We start from the raw sequence: 18,078 nt of genomic DNA on the forward strand, positions 1-18,078 counted from the left end.
TGTTTAGTTATATGATCTCACAGGGGTTACTTACTTGTATGCACCTAATGAAACAGAGGCCATAATGGTGTGAATTAATGGTGCATTGAAGAGACTCTTGTTAAAACTGAGGGGACCAGAAGTAAAAACTCTTCACAAAACATCTCATGTTTTATTTCTCTCCTCGGTTGTAACGCAAACGTAATACCTTAATATGTATTATTAAAGTGTTACAATTGTGTAATATGTAAAGAGGAGAAATCATATTCAACAGAAAGAGTGTGTTAAAAACTAAACCACTACGTTATTTGCACCCTGAGGAAATTAAAATGACTTCAGGAAGGGTGACAACTCTATTTTTACAGTCGTGAGAAAGCAGCTCTGTTTGCTTCAACGTTACAACATCTGAACAGGAAAGTGTTTCACGGTCTGTTGATATTCTGCGGAAATTCACAGATCGCATGACTCCATTGAAGTGTGCTCAGTGTGGTAAGGAAACAATTACAGATTTTTCTCATCAGCTTCTTAACTTTTCTGTTTTTTACTGGAAAATATTTATCATTTATTCTATTTGAATAGGCTGTGGGGTTGATTTAGCTGGTTTAAAATGTGATGCTTTGCCTTTTTAATTAATTCCCAAAACCCAGAGAACAATGTAAATTCCCGATTGTATCATATATTTATGGAATTATGAATGAATTATACTTTTCTTTTACAGGTGTATCATGACAGTCCTGTCTGTCAACATCATGTTACTGGTTGTCCTCTTCTTTTCAAGTGAGCCGTCTCATTTAAACACTTTACAGTCTGATAGACCAGGGCAGATAGCGACACCCTACAATGTGAATTATTTTATACTGAACATTTTATACTTTTGCTTCATGAACTTTCTCTTCATGCAGGTTATTTTTCACGTTATTCTGTATCTGTTTTTTTTTTCAGGCCCTTTGTCTGCTTGTCCGAAGGACTCTGGTCTGTTCATTACTTCACCAGCAGAGTTGGAAGCTCTGAGTGGATCTTGTTTACTGATCCCGTGTAACTTTAGTGTCAATGAACTGATGAACACCACAGGTGTATTTGGAGTGTGGATTAAAAGAGACATAAGCTTTCACACATATCCAGACAATGTTATTTTCAACAGTAGTCATTCAGTTCAAATCTATGCAATGAAACTGATAGGAAACCTGACACAGAAGAGCTGCACCACTCGGTTTTCTGATTTAAACACAAATCATTCAGAAATATACTTCTTCAGAATTGAAAACGGGCCATTCAGAGCAACAGCTGTCTGTAATCCTCTTCAAATAACAATAAAGGGTAAGAGATTTTCTTTTCACCGGTTTATGATATTACTGTTAAGAATGAAAAGTGACCGCCGGTTTTGCTTAACAAACAAACCCTCAACCTCAATAATGTTACTGTTAAAGGATTATCAACAGCTGAAGTCAAGTGTTAAAAAAATAAGCCTGTTTGAAGTATTTTACTTTCATATTTCATAATATGTAATATGTACAGTAATTCAGATAACATTTTGAAAAATACTGTGACTTTGCTTTGATCAGCTGAAAAAGGGAAGTGCCTGTTATCATTATTGCTCTATAGATCAGAGAACTTTAAATGCTGACACTATCTTATCTACAAGAGCTGCTGCAACATGGATGAAACAATGAAGGAAAGTTACAAATTTGTTGCGGTTTGTACTTATTTGTCTAGTGTCTAGTAAATGTGTTTTATATTACTGTGTAAAATCTGTTTTATCTGAAACCACAGATTCTCCTTTGAAACCCAGAATTGAAATCTCAGGTGATCTGAAGGAGAAGAAGTCTGTCACTATCACCTGCTCAGCTTTCACTCCCTGTCCACACTCCCCTCCTCAACTCACCTGGACTCTCCAACAAGACTCTCACAACAACATGGAGGAAAACACAGATGGAACCTTTACAACTAAAATCCAGGAGACCGTCACTCTGTCAGACTCACATGATGGAAACAACATCAGCTGCTCTGCCAGATATCCTGTGAATGAAGGAGATTTCAAGACAGCAGAGACAGAAGTGACTCTCAATGTTTCATGTGAGACGACCAGAGTTTGTTACTGAATCCTGTCAGCACGTCATGATTCATGTCAGCTGTTTCTAATGAATAAAATCTGTCACTTTCTCCTCAGATGCTCCTAAAGACACCTCAGCATCCATCAGTCCATCAGGTTTGGTGTCAGCAGGCAGCTCGGTGAATCTCACCTGCTCCAGCAGAGCCAAGCCTCCCGTCAGCAGCTTCACCTGGTTCAAGAACAGCACAGATGGACCCATGAAAGTAGCTGAAGGAGAGATTTACAGCTTCAATACAACAGATGAAGGAGTTTATTACTGTGTGGCCACAAATGATCTTGGTGAGCAGACATCATCTGTGATCCATCTAACTTTTACAGGTAAACTCAACAGGAAAGAAGTTACTGTTGATTAATTTACACATTTATGTCTTTATATTGTGTGCATAGTTTTAAATAATGTTTTTATCTTTCATTCAGAAACATTAATGGGAAGGCTTTCCGTCTTCATAAGATTAATACCCAAACAGTATGAGAAAGTAAAATCAAAGACTCAGAACGCGTATGAATTAAAACCAATGGAAAAATGACACAGGATTTTCACTCAATGGTTTTGTTTCTGTAGGAGCGAAGCAACCTTCATCATGGGGGGGCACTATAGGAGGAATCATCACACTCATCATACTCATCTGTGGTCTTTTCATACTTTGGTAAGCATCACAGATCAATGTTGTGTTCAGACTTATTACATCAAAAGACAACATTTTCTTTCTTCACATATTTTCTCTGTTTATCATGTGATAACCTTCATCACTGCTAATTTGTTAGTTTAAGTTCTTTTTCAACTCAATTCTGCTTTTGATTCTATCAATTGTTCCAGTTTGACTGAATGTCTTCAATGTTGTCTGACTTCACACAATGCTGATAAAGCCTTTCACTACATGATAAATCTGTCTGTATTTCACAGTAGGATGAGTTTTTAAGTCCGGTGTCTGGTGAGACATTCCCACGCTGGCGGGATGAATGTATATTGAGCATGTCCTATGTTGGTTTGAAAATAAAATTTTATGGCTGCAAAAGTAGCGAAAGAGTATAGGCTGCAGCGGGTCCTGTGATGTATGTAAGTGCGTCAACATTGTTTTTGTAATTACTCTCACTGTCACCGGGGGGGAGACAAGAGTTCTGCACTGCAGGTGTAAGTTCATTGCTTTAATATAATAGTTTTAATGTTACTGCTAGTTCAAAATCAAAGATTGATCTGTGGAGTTCCTCAGGGTTGTGTACCCGGATCATTTCTGTTCTGTGTACATGCTGCCACAAGTTCACATTATACATAAACAAAACAAAGCCATTCATTTTCAGACAGTTGATACTTTTGTTTAATGATACGTTTTGCTTTTAAAACCCGAAAACGTATTACATTCTTATTATTCTTATTCTCATACCTTAAGCTAACAGTCCTGTTGTTTCTTCCAGGCGGATAAAGTCAACACATCCAACTTCACATCAGACACAGGTAGGTAAACTGAACTGTACTGAGCTAAATTTTGTGTTGTGAACATGATTTTTCTCACTGTGACTGCACTCATATGATGTAGACCTGATTCAGCAGATTCTTCAAAAGTTCAGAAAGAGGAAATGGGATGAAACCTCCTGTTAGAAAGCCACATGACCTTTGTTGGCACATCATCAAGGTTTCTTGTTGCTGTGTTCAGTAAATGCAGGTTATTCTTACCAGATCATTTTATTGGAAGCAAAAACAACATGATGTGAACTAAAGGGGGTGGATGACAGTTATCCTACAGCTTCTCATCATATGTCCCTTTTTCACAGAGTCTGGTTCTTCAGGAACTGGCCAGAACAGCAGAAAATGAAGACATCCATTATGGAGAAATTGACTTTTCCAAGCTGACACCTGAGCCCTCCTCAGACTCAAACTGCACACATCAGCAAGATGTGGTGTATTCACAGGTGAAAGTGTGCAAGACTGAAAACAGGGTAACACAGACTGTTGGTGGCCCAGAGAGCATCAATGCTCAAGTGAAGAAAAAATGAGCTATTTGAGCAATAGCAGCAAAAATAGTTAAATATATGCACTCATTTGGTATTTGAATCCTAAGTTTTCATGGCCTTCTTCTTTTTTAATTATTTAATAATTCCGTTTAACTACTGCAAACTGACTACCATGGTAGTTTGTCAATTTTTAAATGACATTTCAAAATTCATCCGTAAGTGTTGTCAACAAAGGAAACTGTGAATGTGAAGTAGGAAGTCGAGTTCCTAATAAAAACAAACGCTCCGTTAATAATATTGTTTTAAAAATTGTTTGCTCTCAACCTAGTTGAGACGTTTAAAATGTCTTTCCTGGCTTACTTTTTAAAATGTTTCTATTTATTCAAGTTTAATCAGAACTATATATGCCAATAGCAGGTGGGGATTTTTTTTTTACTTGGGTGGGTCAACAGGCACAAAGGGTATCTGCTTACACACAAGTAGCATTTTTGTCAAGTTGTCCAATTAAACAGATGTTGAGGTTAATGTCATTTGTAGGCTATAACATTTTATTAACATCATGGTGCTTCAAAAATAACATTCAAGTCATTTCTTCATTTAAAATACACACAAATATCAAAAAGACAATTTCCTTGTGTGTTTGGATTTGATTTTGTACCTATTTCTCTGGATGTTTAAATGAAGGGCGATTACCAGTAAAAGCAGATGTAGCTACTGAACAATGATTTATTTATTATGACTGGAAACAGGAAGTTGCAACAATGAGAGATTGTGTGAATTAATTACTTCAGTTAAACTAATGTGGTTTTTTTGAAGCCAGAGAAAAATCTAAATTTGTTAACTGTTATGGAATAAAGGGATTTAATGTTTTTGTAGACGATTTCACTTTAGATTGCATCACTTGATGAGTTAATCTGACCACTGTTAATTCGATTTTCTCTCCTTCCTGTAATATCTGCTAACCAAAAAGGCTCTCCAGCATGGAGGAATTTCAGGTTACACACAAGTTAATACAAAGGTACAAACTCTATATTATGGTATATAATATATTACATAGCCTACTGTGTAATTTCTTGGCCGATCTTGTGAATATCAGATTATGATATCATAAGGTGTGGGCTGCTTTTAATATCTATGATCAGCTAATGACCAAGAATCCATTTATGTCCAAATCATAATTTACAATATTTACATCTTCCTTGCTTTTAATTATAGCCGAAAAACAGAAATTTTATTTCAAATGTTAAAATTTTTGATAAAAACCCTACGAGTCACCAGACACTAATTCAAGGTGTATCTGTATTCTATAGATTTAATTCAATAATTTTGATTTAAAAAATGTTTAATGCTAACCATTTCTAAATCATGTTGTTACTCGGCGTAACTCCACCGCTATGAGCCTTCTAGACAAAGCACACAAATCAAATTTGAATTTGAATTTAAGCAGCACTCAGGTTTCACACTCACGTCGAGACTACATAGCATCCTAACAGACAATGAACAGGAAGTCAACTAAATTAAGCGCACAAAACTTGGATTCCCCTGAAACAAAGTGATGCAAAAATGTATTAGAAAGATATCAGAATGACTGGGGCTGGTCAGTTTGAGTCTGGTGGGTTGGATAGTAATTTTATCATGGGACTAGGACTCCCTGCGCCTCGCATCTGAAGTAAAGAAAACTGTTTCAACACTGAGATCATTTCATCAGCCGCAGTGACGGAGCAGCAGTGACTGTACTCGATAAAAACACAGGAGGTTTCAACATGTGAGCAGCATCTTTTACTTTGTGAAAATATCTTTATCATTGTGATTTACAATGTGTAAAACCTCTACATTGTATTTAGTCTTGAATTCAGTCATGTGACTAAAATGATTCAAAGAATAGGACGAGTCATTTGTCATCTTTTTGCATTAATATAAAACCAACTGGACCTGTAAGGTAGTGTTGAATCATAGGAAGTCAACTTGGTTTGAAGGAACACCGGCTAAACAGGGAAGTTGGTTATTTGGTGTGTTGCACTTCACGTGAAATTTCTATCAGATCAATTGTCTGTTCACATCATAACACTGCTGCTGGTTCTTTGATGTGAGCTTGTTTGGTAAGACAAAATGTGTTTACTACTTTATGAACGGCACAAATAAATATGTATTATAATTGTTGAATGTGATTTGATTTGTTCAAAAACATGTTATCTTTAGTTCAATATCTGTGGTATCATTTTACATTTTCATAAAATGTCCCAGTGCATCTCTGCAGATGTTGTTGATAACATGCTGACAAGCAGCAGTAGATTAAAAGTGAAGTGGATGTGAAGTATAAGTTTAGTTTGTAAATGTAAATGATATGTAAAAGTTATATCTCTAAATAATCTGTTGTGTGTTTGTGAAAACAGGAAATTAGTTTGTTGGCAGTCCGGTCTGTGAACATGGTGACAGCCAACATGTTTCTGAGGGTCCTCTTCCTCTCAGGTGAGCTGTTTGTTCACTCACTTTTATTTCATTTAGAGTTTCAACTTAAAACATAATGTTTTCTGCCAAAACATTAGTGAATATTATGATCTATTTGTTGCCTGAGTTTTTGTGTCCATACCTGCTGAAGTATCTGGAGATGTTTTGGTGGGTGTAGGTTGGTCAGTACTGGGGTCGTGTTTGTGGGGGATTAATGAGAGGTTGTTATTGTTGCTCATCAAGAAATGAATGAGTGAAAACAAGATCATAATGAAACTCACTCTGCTTCTGAAGTACATCAGAGAGTTGTTTTCATCATTTTGAAATATTTTACAGGTGTTGTGGCTGCTTGTGACCCTCAGGCAGACCTCTTCTTGACTGCACCAGAGGAGATGGAAGCACTGAGTGGATCCTGTTTACAAATCCCATGTAACTTCAGTTTTTCATCAAGTAGAGAGTTTGATAGCACAAAAGAAACAACTGGACTGTGGATGAAAAATTCTCACAAGGAGAATGTGGTTTTCAACAGTGGTGAGCCAGCTCACCTCTATCCAATGGAAATGATCGGAAACCTGAGTGAGAAAAACTGCACCACTCTGTTTTCTAATTTAAATACAAGTTACACCGACAAATACTACTTCAGAGTTGAGAACAGTAACTCTGCGCGTGCAACAGCTGTTTGTGATCCTCTTCAAATTACAGTTAAAGGTGAGAAAACATTTCACAGTTCAAACTTTATGGTGGTCTCAACAGTAAACATGAACATTTTACTGTGAATTTAAAAATCTATTGGAGGATTATCAACACTATCAGTGGTATTGAAATGTCACAGATATCAGCCTGTGATCCGTGTGGTTATAATGTTTTTTCTTATTTTGTAGTAGTAATGGTTCCCATAGTTAGTAATATTTCAACAGTAATTTCTGAACTGGACACTGGTAACAGCATCGTTTGGTGGTTTGTGGGTCAGTCCATCTCCTCAGTCCAAACTAAAATATATCTGAAGTTTAGAGGGGAAATGTCTCCAGTGGATCCGCTAACAACTCGTATACATAAACATGAAAGGGGCCCAAACTAAAACACTGTTCCTCCACTTTTCCTCCAGCACCACCGTGACAATGACATATTAAATGAGCAGGATTGCCATGAAATGAGGTTTACATATTCATATCCCCTACAGGACTATTTATATAGTATCGGTGATCTTTGGTGATTTTGCCAATACTTTGGTTTACAAACCAATGCTTACAAAACTGATGACCTTCCCTCCAGATTGTGTTTAGGCCTAATTTGCAATCTGTTGGTCTGCTGTTCTTCGTACTGTATTTTTCAGTGTAAACCTGTATTTGAAACCACAGATTCTCCTTGGAAACCCAGAATTGAAATCTCAGGTGATCTGAAGGAGAAGAAGTCTGTCACTATCACCTGCTCAGCTTTCACTCCCTGTCCACACTCCCCTCCTCAACTCAACTGGACTCTCCAACAAGACTCTCACAACAACATGGAGGAAAACACAAATGGAACCTTTACAACTAAAATCCAGGAGACCGTCACTCTGTCAGACTCACATGATGGAAACAACATCAGCTGCTCTGCCAGATATCCTGTGATTGAAGGAGATTTCAAGACAGCAGAGACAGAAGTGACTCTCAATGTTTCATGTGAGACGACCAGAGTTTGTTACTGGATCCTGTCAGCACGTCATGATTCATGTCAGCTGTTTCTAATGAATAAAATCTGTCACTTTCTCCTCAGATGCTCCTAAAGACACCTCAGCATCCATCAGTCCATCAGGTTTGGTGTCAGCAGGCAGCTCGGTGAATCTCACCTGCTCCAGCAGAGCCAAGCCTCCCGTCAGCAGCTTCACCTGGTTCAAGAAGAGCTCGTCGCCTCCGCTGTAAATCTGACGCATGCAGATCACACATTTGTCTGTCTTTCTTTTCTTTTATTTTTTTATACATTGGCAACAGCTGTTAGTTTTAAACAGTTGAAGATGATGGTTGAACAAAGAAAAAGCTCCCACACGGACCTGGAAGAACTTTTTATTGTAGCTGAAGGAGAGATTTACAGCTTCAATGCAACAAATGAAGGAGTTTATTACTGTGTGGCCACAAATGATCTTGGTGAACAGACATCATCAATAATTAATCTTAACATCAGAGGTAAATACTGAGCTGACTAAGTTTACGCGTTCTGATCTGTGAAAAGTGCAGCTTCAGCAATGTGTCTGTCAGTTTTCTAATCACCATTTACATGTTTGTTTGTGTAAGTTCTGCCTGTTGGATTTCTACACGAGGCACCAGTTTATGGAGGAATTATTGCGTCCATTTTGGTCATCTGCCTGGTTGTCTGTGTTTGGTGAGTATCACAAATTAAAGCTGCTAATTTGCATCAGTTTGTAGAACAGAGAGAAACATTGACATTTATTTACCGAATAAGCTGCTTGACTCTAAAACTCAGGAAACATCTGAGGTGTGATAAACCTGCTCTGGGACATATTTTCTGTCCTCCTGTAGTTACACCACCCAACGGACCGTAATCCTGATGTTTCACTGATTATTTATCTTGCAGCATTCTCATTTATTGGAAGCGGAAAACAGAGAGAAATTCAACTGTACCACAGAGTCAGGTGGGAAAACACTCTACTTTACTGTATTTCTACTTAAACAGATGCAACTCACTTAGATTACAGATCTGAGCAGTGCTAAGAGTTACTTTGTGAGCACAAATATGAAGTTACACGACAAATGTGACAAAACATCCTCTTAGAAATCCACTGTGGCAAACTGTGACACTCAAGACAATTTATTTCTGAGCTCTCGTGGATCACTATAAAATATTTTGTTACAATTTCTCATAAAAGTTGGACTAAGACTCACGTCCAACTACTCACAACAGTTCATCTCCTTTCAGAGTCAAACAGGTGCAGAGCTGACGGTGAGAAAAACAGAGGAAGACGAAGAAGCCATCCATTATGGAGAGATCGACTTCTCCAAGCTGAGACCTGAAAAGTCCTCTGAGTCTGTGCAGGACAGCGGACAGCAGCAAGATTTGGTGTACGCACAGGTCAGAGTGTCCGAGCCAGCAGACAGCTCAATGCAGACCGCTGAAGGGCCGGAGGAGCTCTACGCTCAAGTTAAGTAAAAATGAGAATTGTAGTAAAAGTGTAGGATTCAAAGTAAATATGCCTTTTTTTTTTTAAGCTATAATGAAGGCTCAAACTGCCCAAATCCATCTCATCCTGCAGCTTTTTGATGTCAGCTATTAACGTGCTCCGATGTGTGAGATGACCTCTCACAGCTGTCGTCATGCATATTTAGCGATCTATTTTTCCACAACATAAACAGACTAGTTTTTTGTTTTTAACATAACTCTTTCCAGAGGTAAAATTCCTCTTTAACTTTAGAAATAAATGGTAGAAATACAAATTCTGTAGTTCTTCAACACATCTGTTAAATACATGTTTTATGACAAATGTCTTAAATGCCTTAGAAACAATCCTGTGTGCGTTTCATCTACCTCAAGTGTAATATTGTGCAAACCTTGCGCCATGCACTTGTCTTGTTCCTGATTTGTCAGACATGATGTTGTTTTGATGCTGAAGATGTTGCTCTGAATATGAATCAGACACAATGAGGTTTGTCTTCGTGTGGCTGATGAACCTGAGTGGTCGGTTGTTTCCAGCTCACTCCTCTTCCTCGGGCAGTTTAAAGAACGTATTCCCACATCAGCCTTTTCTAAGCACCTTTTGCAACATTGTAAACGTGATAAATTCACTTCCCTCCTTTTCTAATTTGTATTATCACAGATCATTTTGTAAGCTTTTCCCCACACTGTCCTCTGGATCTTTGTCGTAAAAACTTAAACTACTTGCTTCTTCCTGCCTGAAGTGCAAATTTTTAAATTAGAATAACATGAAAACAGCTGCATCTTAAATAATGATCTGAGACTGGACTGATTTCTTTTAGTTTCCTTTCGTCTCCTGGTGTTTCTTTGTATATAAAACTGTAGTTTTCAAGAGAAAAAAATTGTCTTTAAGGCAATGAAGCATTTATAGTACTTATTTGTGTGAGTATATGTTCAACATGAGTACATCCAGCACACTGTTGGTTCTGTAAAATCCATTTTGGAGCAAAACATCATGCCATTTATTTAATGGTGAATGTTTAATAAGACAAATAAAATAATTTCCATTTAAAAAAAGCATTGTTATCACATCAGTGCAGAGCAGCGGTGATAAAGTTGTGATTCACAAGTCTGCAAAAGCCACATGACATTAATGTTTTAATTTGTTAAAATATCATTATGAATAATTCCTGTTGTTGTGATTTATGTATCTAATACTGCAAATATTAAAGAGCGTTTAGGCTTATAGTGAGTCGTGAAATATCTACAGGAAATGAGCAGTTAACGTGTGAAGTTATGTGAAGTATGTTGCTCTAATATAAAAACACTGTCTGTCACGGTGTTTCAAAACAGGGAAGTTGATTTTACAATCCAACTGAGAAGCAGAAGTATTTTCACCACCAGGTCTTAGATGGATAACCTACAGCTGAGAGGTGTTTGAAAGTGGTTCCTCAAGTCGTGTTATCACTTATTCATATGCGGATCATATTCACAATCATTTTGCTGATGTAGACACTCATTTTAGTCGCTGCATGCTTGTGTATTTTGGGTTCAAGTCCATTTCACAAAAAACAACAAAAGAAAGATGTTTTTGTTCTGTACATTGAGACATGGAAGGAATGTTTGCTGACCGTCTCCATATTGTACAATATATCTGAGCAACAACCTGAGGTTTAAGAGTTATAGGCAGGTTTCTGTGACCCGGTACTGTAAATTTTGATATATCTTATTTGTTGTATTTGATCCAGCCCTGTCGAAAAATCTGGTGACGTCTATAAGTTACTGACCGTCTTCTGTCTTTCAGGTGAGCTTCCTGTTCGGTCTGATTATCTCAGGGACATTGACATCGTATTGTGTTGGATCGCTATGCTGTTCTTTTCTCTGGCCACCAACCTCTGAGCCTGGTTCTGTTGGAGGTTTCTTCCTGTTAAAAGAGAGTTTTTCCCCGTCCCCCGTCAGCAGCTTCACCTGGTTTACAGATGGACCCGTGAAAGTAGTTGAAGGAGACATTTACAGCTTAAGTGCAACAGGTGGATGAGTTTGATTCCTCTGAATATTAAAAGTAAATATTGAATTTGAATCAATAAAACTTGGGACTTATGAATGTGTCTATGCCTTCATGTTCCATGAACACGTGTATGTAGTGACATTTGATGTATGAGTTTTTGTACATTTGTAACACCCACTCATTTATACATTCCTCCTGTACTGCGCATGTCACGGTGCTGTGCATCGTTGGCGCGCAGCAGGAGCAGTCTCCGAACTTCCTGATCCACCCTCGTAGTTTGGGAAGAACATAAGTAGAACTTAAGGTGGATTCCAAATTAATTTGAATGCTCCGTAACAGCTGGATGTGTAAATGGTGAACTGTTGTCAGACAAGTTTTCCATGTCAGCCTTTTCACCGCGACATGCCGGAAGTGTATTCAAAATGTGTCGGTAAATGATTGTATTTGGATCGTTTGCTCATCGCCTCAGCGTATCAGACGTTGCTGCCCGCTCTTTCAGCAATAGCCAGTTTCTCTGTGACATTTCTACATCACCCTGACGTCAGTCAGACCTCTCGCAGATGTCAGTAGATCGTGTCAACATTGCTTTCGTGTTGCATCGGCCACCCTCCAAAGGAAATTCTTTCTTTTCATTTGGATGGACGTTGAGCTCGGGTTCATTTTGAATTAATCATCTTAGATTCTTTATCTGCTAACACATGCTAACACAGGAACTTAGATGCTAAATATGGCAAATATAATACGTGCTGACCGTCAGCATGGTAGCATGGTCATTATGGACATGTTAGCACGTAATTTACTTAGTTATATGAAAGGTTTTTTATACAAAAGTCCTATTTTTTAAAATCAACTTAAAGCCATAATGTGATACAATTATATTGTTAATAAAGATGTAGACACAAGCAGAAATCTGATTCATTTTTTAATTTGATTTTAATTAAAGAGTTCCCAGTTAGCATAAGGTTTGTGTTTTGGGCTTGTGGGAGGAAACCGGAGCATCCTGGAGAAAACCCACGCAATTTGCCATTTCCATTTTTCCCCAGTAAACTATGATTATTACTGTATATTAGGCTTTAACTTTGAGATTTTACAACATTATAGAACATTATTTCATTCACTTAATTTCATATATTTGTCAGGGACAAATAAACAGCATGATCAACAGAAAATAACCCTTTATATTTTCATCTGTTGAAAGACATGTAAAATAAGAATAAAATGGCAGGTGGGATACACTCTACTGTACATTTCATGTTGGAGGTGTTTTACATCAGTTTAGGGTGAATGCACGCAGAGATCTGAAAGACATTAAACTCAATGTAAATAATAAAGATGTGGGAAAAACATCTGGGAGCAAATTACAGTGGATGAAGATTGTGAAACTTTCCACTCGCTCAAAAGACACTCCATGTTTTTAACTTGGTTTACAACCAGATGATCTGTCGTTGTATGAACTTAATCTGAAGTTTAAGTTGACTATAAATCAGAAGAGCATTCACCTTCAGTTGCTCAAAACACCTCTCGTTTGGTTGTGTTTTCACAGAGTAAAACAGGTGAGAGCAGGTCAAAGGTTATATTTGAATATAAATGATATTAAACTTTGTTTTAATACAAATGATGATTGTATGTGAATTGAAAGGAACTGGAGCCTGGACATGAAAATTAAGTTGTCACAGCCAACAGTTCAAAGAAGAGAAACCCCAAACCTCCACGTCCTGCAGCTTTTGTTTTGTTTTTTTGTTTTTTTTTTATAAATATCTGTTATTTCCTTCTTGATAATGCTAACCTCACACAGTGCTGTTGTGCGATTTGTAATTTGCATGTCAGTCCCAAACCTCTGAATAGAGAAGTAGTCAGAGACACAACACACGTTTGTTCACATGCTTTAGAGTTTTAAAATGATATTTCAATTTTAAATGTTTGGTGTTTTTATTATATTTTGTGATATTTTAACAAGGAAATATTTAAAGTAATCCTATTTGCTAATGTTAATCAGATATCCTCATATACCTTTGTCTGTCATATTTTACTCAACACGATTTCAGCAGTTTGAAAAACAGCTGCGAAGCTGAAGCAGGTCACAGTAATAACTTCTTCTTTTTTAAACTGTTGCCCAGTTTGAAAACTTGTGTATTTGCGGAGTCATTGATAGCACTATGTTTAGTTATATGATCTCACAGGGGTTACTTACTTGTATGCACCTAATGAAACAGAGGCCATAATGGTGTGAATTAATGGTGCATTGAAGAGACTCTTGTTAAAACTGAGGGGACCAGAAGTAAAAACTCTTCACAAAACATCTCATGTTTTATTTCTCTCCTCGGTTGTAACGCAAACTTAATACCTTTATATGTATTATTAAAGTGTTACAATTGTGTAATATGTAAAGAGGAGAAATCATATTCAACAGAAAGAGTGTGTTAAAAACTAAACCACTACGTTATTTGCACCCTGAGGAAATTAAAATGACTTCAGGAAGGGTGACAACTCTATTTTTACAGTCTTGAGAAAGCAGCTCTGTTTGCTTCAACGTTACAACATCTGAACAGGAAAGTGTTTCACGGTCTGTTGATATTCTGCGGAAATTCACAGATCGCATGACTCCATTGAAGTGTGCTCAGTGTGGTAAGGAAACAATTACAGATTTTTCTCATCAGCTTCTTAACTTTTCTGTTTTTTACTGGAAAATATTTATCATTTATTCTATTTGAATAGGCTGTGGAGTTGATTTAGCTGGTTTTAAATGTGATGCTTTGCCTTTTTAATTAATTCCCAAAACCCAGAGAACAATGTAAATTCCCGATTGTATCATATATTTATGGAATTATGAATGAATTATACTTTTCTTTTACAGGTGTATCATGACAGTCCTGTCTGTCAACATCATGTTACTGGTTGTCCTCTTCTTTTCAAGTGAGCCGTCTCATTTAAACATTTTACAGTCTGATAGACCAGGGCAGATAGTGACACCCTACAATGTGAATTATTTTATACTGAACATTTTATACTTTTGCTTCATGAACTTTCTCTTCATGCAGGTTATTTTTCACGTTATTCTGTATCTGGTTTTTTTTCAGGCCCTTTGTCTGCTTGTCCGAAGGACTCTGGTCTGTTCATTACTTCACCAGCAGAGTTGGAAGCTCTGAGTGGATCTTGTTTACTGATCCCGTGTAACTTTAGTGTCAATGAACTGATGAACACCACAGGTGTATTTGGAGTGTGGATTAAAAGAGACATAAGCTTTCACACATATCCAGACAATGTTATTTTCAACAGTAGTCATTCAGTTCAAATCTATGCAATGAAACTGACAGGAAACCTGACACAGAAGAGCTGCACCACTCGGTTTTCTGATTTAAACACAAATCATTCAGAAATATACTTCTTCAGAATTGAAAACGGGCCATTCAGAGCAACAGCTGTCTGTAATCCTCTTCAAATAACAATAAAGGGTAAGAGATTTTCTTTTCATCGGTTTATGATATTACTGTTAAGAATGAAAAGTGACCGCCGGTTTTGCTTAACAAACAAACCCTCAACCTCAATAATGTTACTGTTAAAGGATTATCAACAGCTGAAGTCAAGCGTTAAAAAAAATAAGCCTGTTTCAAGTATTTTACTTTCATATTTCATAATATGTAATATGTACAGTAATTCAGATAACAGTTTGAAAAATACTGTGACTTTGCTTTGATCAGCTGAAAAAGGGAAGTGCCTGTTATCATTATTGCTCTATAGATCAGAGTACTTTAAATGCTGACACTATCTTATCTGCAAGAGCTGCTGCAACATGGATGAAACAATGAAGGAAAGTTACAAATTTGTTGCGGTTTGTACGTATTTGTCTAGTGTCTGGTGAATGTGTTTTATATTACTGTGTAAAATCTGTTTCATCTGAAACCACAGATTCTCCTTGGAAACCCAGAATTGAAATCTCAGGTGATCTGAAGGAGAAGAAGTCTGTCACTATCACCTGCTCAGCTTTCACTCCCTGTCCACACTCCCCTCCTCAACTCACCTGGACTCTCCAACAAGACTCTCACAACAACATGGAGGAAAACACAGATGGAACCTTTACAACTAAAATCCAGGAGACCGTCACTCTGTCAGACTCACATGATGGAAACAACATCAGCTGCTCTGCCAGATATCCTGTGAATGAAGGAGATTTCAAGACAGCAGAGACAGAAGTGACTCTCAATGTTTCATGTGAGACGACCAGAGTTTGTTCCTGGATCCTGTCAGCACGTCATGATTCATGTCAGCTGTTTCTAATGAATAAAATCTGTCACTTTCTCCTCAGATGCTCCTAAAGACACCTCAGCATCCATCAGTCCATCAGGTTTGGTGTCAGCAGGCAGCTCGGTGAATCTCACCTGCTCCAGCAGAGCCAAGCCTCCCGTCAGCAGCTTCACCTGGTTCAAGAGCAGCACAGATGGACCCATGAAAGTATCTGAAGGAGAGATTTACAGCTTCAAGATGACCAGTGAGACAGATACAGAAAGTTATTACTGTGTGGCCGCAAATATTTTTGGTAATCAGACGTCATCGTGGATTCATGTGAATAATGCAGGTAAATGCAAAACTGAATCTGCTCTCTTCTCTTCTGCTGCTGTATAGTTCAATTATGTTTTGTTTTAATCCATTATAGAGTATTTTACTATATGAATATAAAATCAGTGAAAACCCAATTTATTTACATAAATCTATTAACTTTTCCAAGTATTTTGTCTGTATTCTTTTAGATATTAGTCTCATTTTTCCAGGAACAGGGAGCTTTCTACTACGGCTTCTACTTATTACAGGGAGCACTGTCATTATTCTCCTACTGGTTGTCTATATTTGGTAAGTATCATAAATTAAAGCATCTGAATGTTGAAGGTGTTTAAGGTGAGAGCATCATAAATAGGTGATATGGAAATTTGGTTCCTCACATTAAATTTGTTTACCATCAAACAAACATATCATGCAAGTTGTTTTTTGTATTCGACTTGCTGTTTGAGTTATAAGCGTCAGTCCTCCTTTAGTTTCCCCCACAACCTCCACCAGTTGATTTCAATAAGATGTTTGTCACTGATGCACATTGAATAATGTATGTTTTATACCAGCCTTTACTCTCTCACTCTATATATAATTACTATGACAGCTCTCTCATGTTTTCCAGCTGGTTCAAGTCCAAATATTCAACACGTCAACAGACTCAGGTGAGAAAATGCAAAACTTTTTGGTGTACAGTGCTGCACTGTTTTAATTGCACTCTACGAATGTAAATGACTTGAATAGTAAGCAGAACATTATTGAGGTTACTGAGCAGAGACATAGAAAGTGTGACACAACAGCCTGTTAGCAAGTCGTTAGTGCGTATGAGTGGCGGCCGGTTTAGGCGCGAGCTGATTGGTTGAAATTAACCCGAGGTCTCCGCCAACTCTGGATGGAACAACTACAAACCATCGGGTTGTTTGCAGACCTGTATTCATGCAGTGAAATAGATTCGGGTTCGCACCAGGCCAGATTTATACACCAGCAGAAGTACTTTAAATCTGCTCAGTAACTAAATGTAAACCATTGAAGAGCAGGTCGATGTTCATCAGCTGTTTGAACCAAATATTAAATAACTGTGAGGTGTGTTAACTTAACAAATATGACATTAGCTCTCTAATTTCTGACCCATTTACAGTGAAATGCAACAGAAGCATTGATGCAGTTGATAAATCGGACCTGATGATGACGGATTCATCTCCCAACATTTCTAATTCAGTACATTTTCCCCTCAGAGTCAAACAAGGGAGGAGTTTGCTCTTCAAGTGCCGGCCAATGTAAAAGAGGAGGAGATCCATTATGAAGATGTCAGCTTCTCCAGGCCGAGACCTGAACGTCTCACCGTCTCAGTGCAGGACGGCGGACAGCAGCAGGAGACGGAGTACGCACAGGTCCAAGTGTTGAAGGTAGAGAGGAGCGTTACGCACACAGCTGGTGGTCCAGAGGAGCTCTACGCTCAAGTGAAGACAAACTGATTTCAGTTTGGGGATCTCATACTGTAACTTTACTTTTTGCTTTTCAAGATGTTGATGTTAACAGGCCCTTAACGCCCTGCAGCTCACAGGCTTCAGTCAGTTATGATAATATCACAGTTCATATTTGTGTTCAGACCTCGTACAGCTGTTGTACTGCGATAAGTAATCTGCATCTCACGTACACCAGAAATAAAAGTCTTAAAGCTGTAAACAGGGAACTTAAATATAAATAACAAAAAGCAGCAATGTGAAAGATTAGATTTAGTTTAAATATGTTATTTTTACTGTTATTGTGCCGCTACATCGTTTTAAAAAAAAATGTAAAAAAAAAATGCAAGCTACTGCCAAAATAAAGAAGTCACTGCTTCCGCTTTTGAAGATGTTTATTCATTGCACTGTAATAAAAATCTTGGCATACAATTTCAAATAAAAATTCCAAGTAA

The 18,078-nt window shown here is 37.6% G+C and overlaps 2 protein-coding genes across 2 annotated transcripts; both read left to right on the forward strand.

Annotated features, from left to right (window-relative positions):
* The first annotated feature begins 440 nt into the window (after positions 1-440).
* LOC138199190 (uncharacterized) lies at positions 441-12,523 on the forward strand. Its single transcript, XM_069151127.1, has 12 exons — positions 441-468; positions 1,750-2,052; positions 2,147-2,407; positions 2,652-2,736; positions 3,503-3,542; positions 3,860-3,997; positions 6,433-6,508; positions 6,824-7,195; positions 7,846-8,649; positions 8,758-8,845; positions 9,059-9,116; positions 9,401-12,523. The coding sequence occupies exons 1-9, from the start codon at positions 441-443 to the stop codon at positions 8,250-8,252; spliced, it is 1,710 nt and encodes a 569-aa protein (XP_069007228.1). The 3' UTR covers positions 8,253-8,649; positions 8,758-8,845; positions 9,059-9,116; positions 9,401-12,523.
* LOC138199192 (sialic acid-binding Ig-like lectin 14) lies at positions 8,481-18,072 on the forward strand. The gene is made up of 10 exons (XM_069151128.1): positions 8,481-8,534; positions 9,401-9,627; positions 14,214-14,246; positions 14,476-14,534; positions 14,699-15,073; positions 15,528-15,830; positions 15,925-16,194; positions 16,388-16,466; positions 16,786-16,825; positions 17,396-18,072. Exons 1-10 carry the CDS (start codon positions 8,481-8,483, stop codon positions 17,633-17,635), a joined length of 1,680 nt encoding a protein of 559 aa, XP_069007229.1. The 3' UTR covers positions 17,636-18,072.
* The last annotated feature ends 6 nt before the right edge of the window (positions 18,073-18,078 follow it).

Source organism: Embiotoca jacksoni, unplaced genomic scaffold, assembly GCF_022577435.1.
Source record: "Embiotoca jacksoni isolate LCO1_2020_lvr unplaced genomic scaffold, fEmbJac1.0.p SCAF_17, whole genome shotgun sequence".
NCBI lineage: Eukaryota > Metazoa > Chordata > Actinopteri > Embiotocidae > Embiotoca > Embiotoca jacksoni.

Excerpts from the sequence above, each read along its gene's own strand:
- LOC138199190 (XM_069151127.1), top strand. The coding sequence starts at position 441 with ATGACTCCATTGAAGTGTGCTCAGTGTG. Across the intron at positions 6,509-6,823 it reads GAGGGTCCTCTTCCTCTCAG|GTGTTGTGGCTGCTTGTGAC; the intron begins GTGAGCTGTTTG and ends AATATTTTACAG. Across the intron at positions 7,196-7,845 it reads TCTTCAAATTACAGTTAAAG|ATTCTCCTTGGAAACCCAGA; the intron begins GTGAGAAAACAT and ends TTGAAACCACAG.
- LOC138199192 (XM_069151128.1), top strand. The coding sequence starts at position 8,481 with ATGATGGTTGAACAAAGAAAAAGCTCCCACACGGACCTGGAAGAACTT. Across the intron at positions 14,535-14,698 it reads GGTTGTCCTCTTCTTTTCAA|GCCCTTTGTCTGCTTGTCCG; the intron begins GTGAGCCGTCTC and ends GTTTTTTTTCAG. Across the intron at positions 15,831-15,924 it reads AGTGACTCTCAATGTTTCAT|ATGCTCCTAAAGACACCTCA; the intron begins GTGAGACGACCA and ends CTTTCTCCTCAG.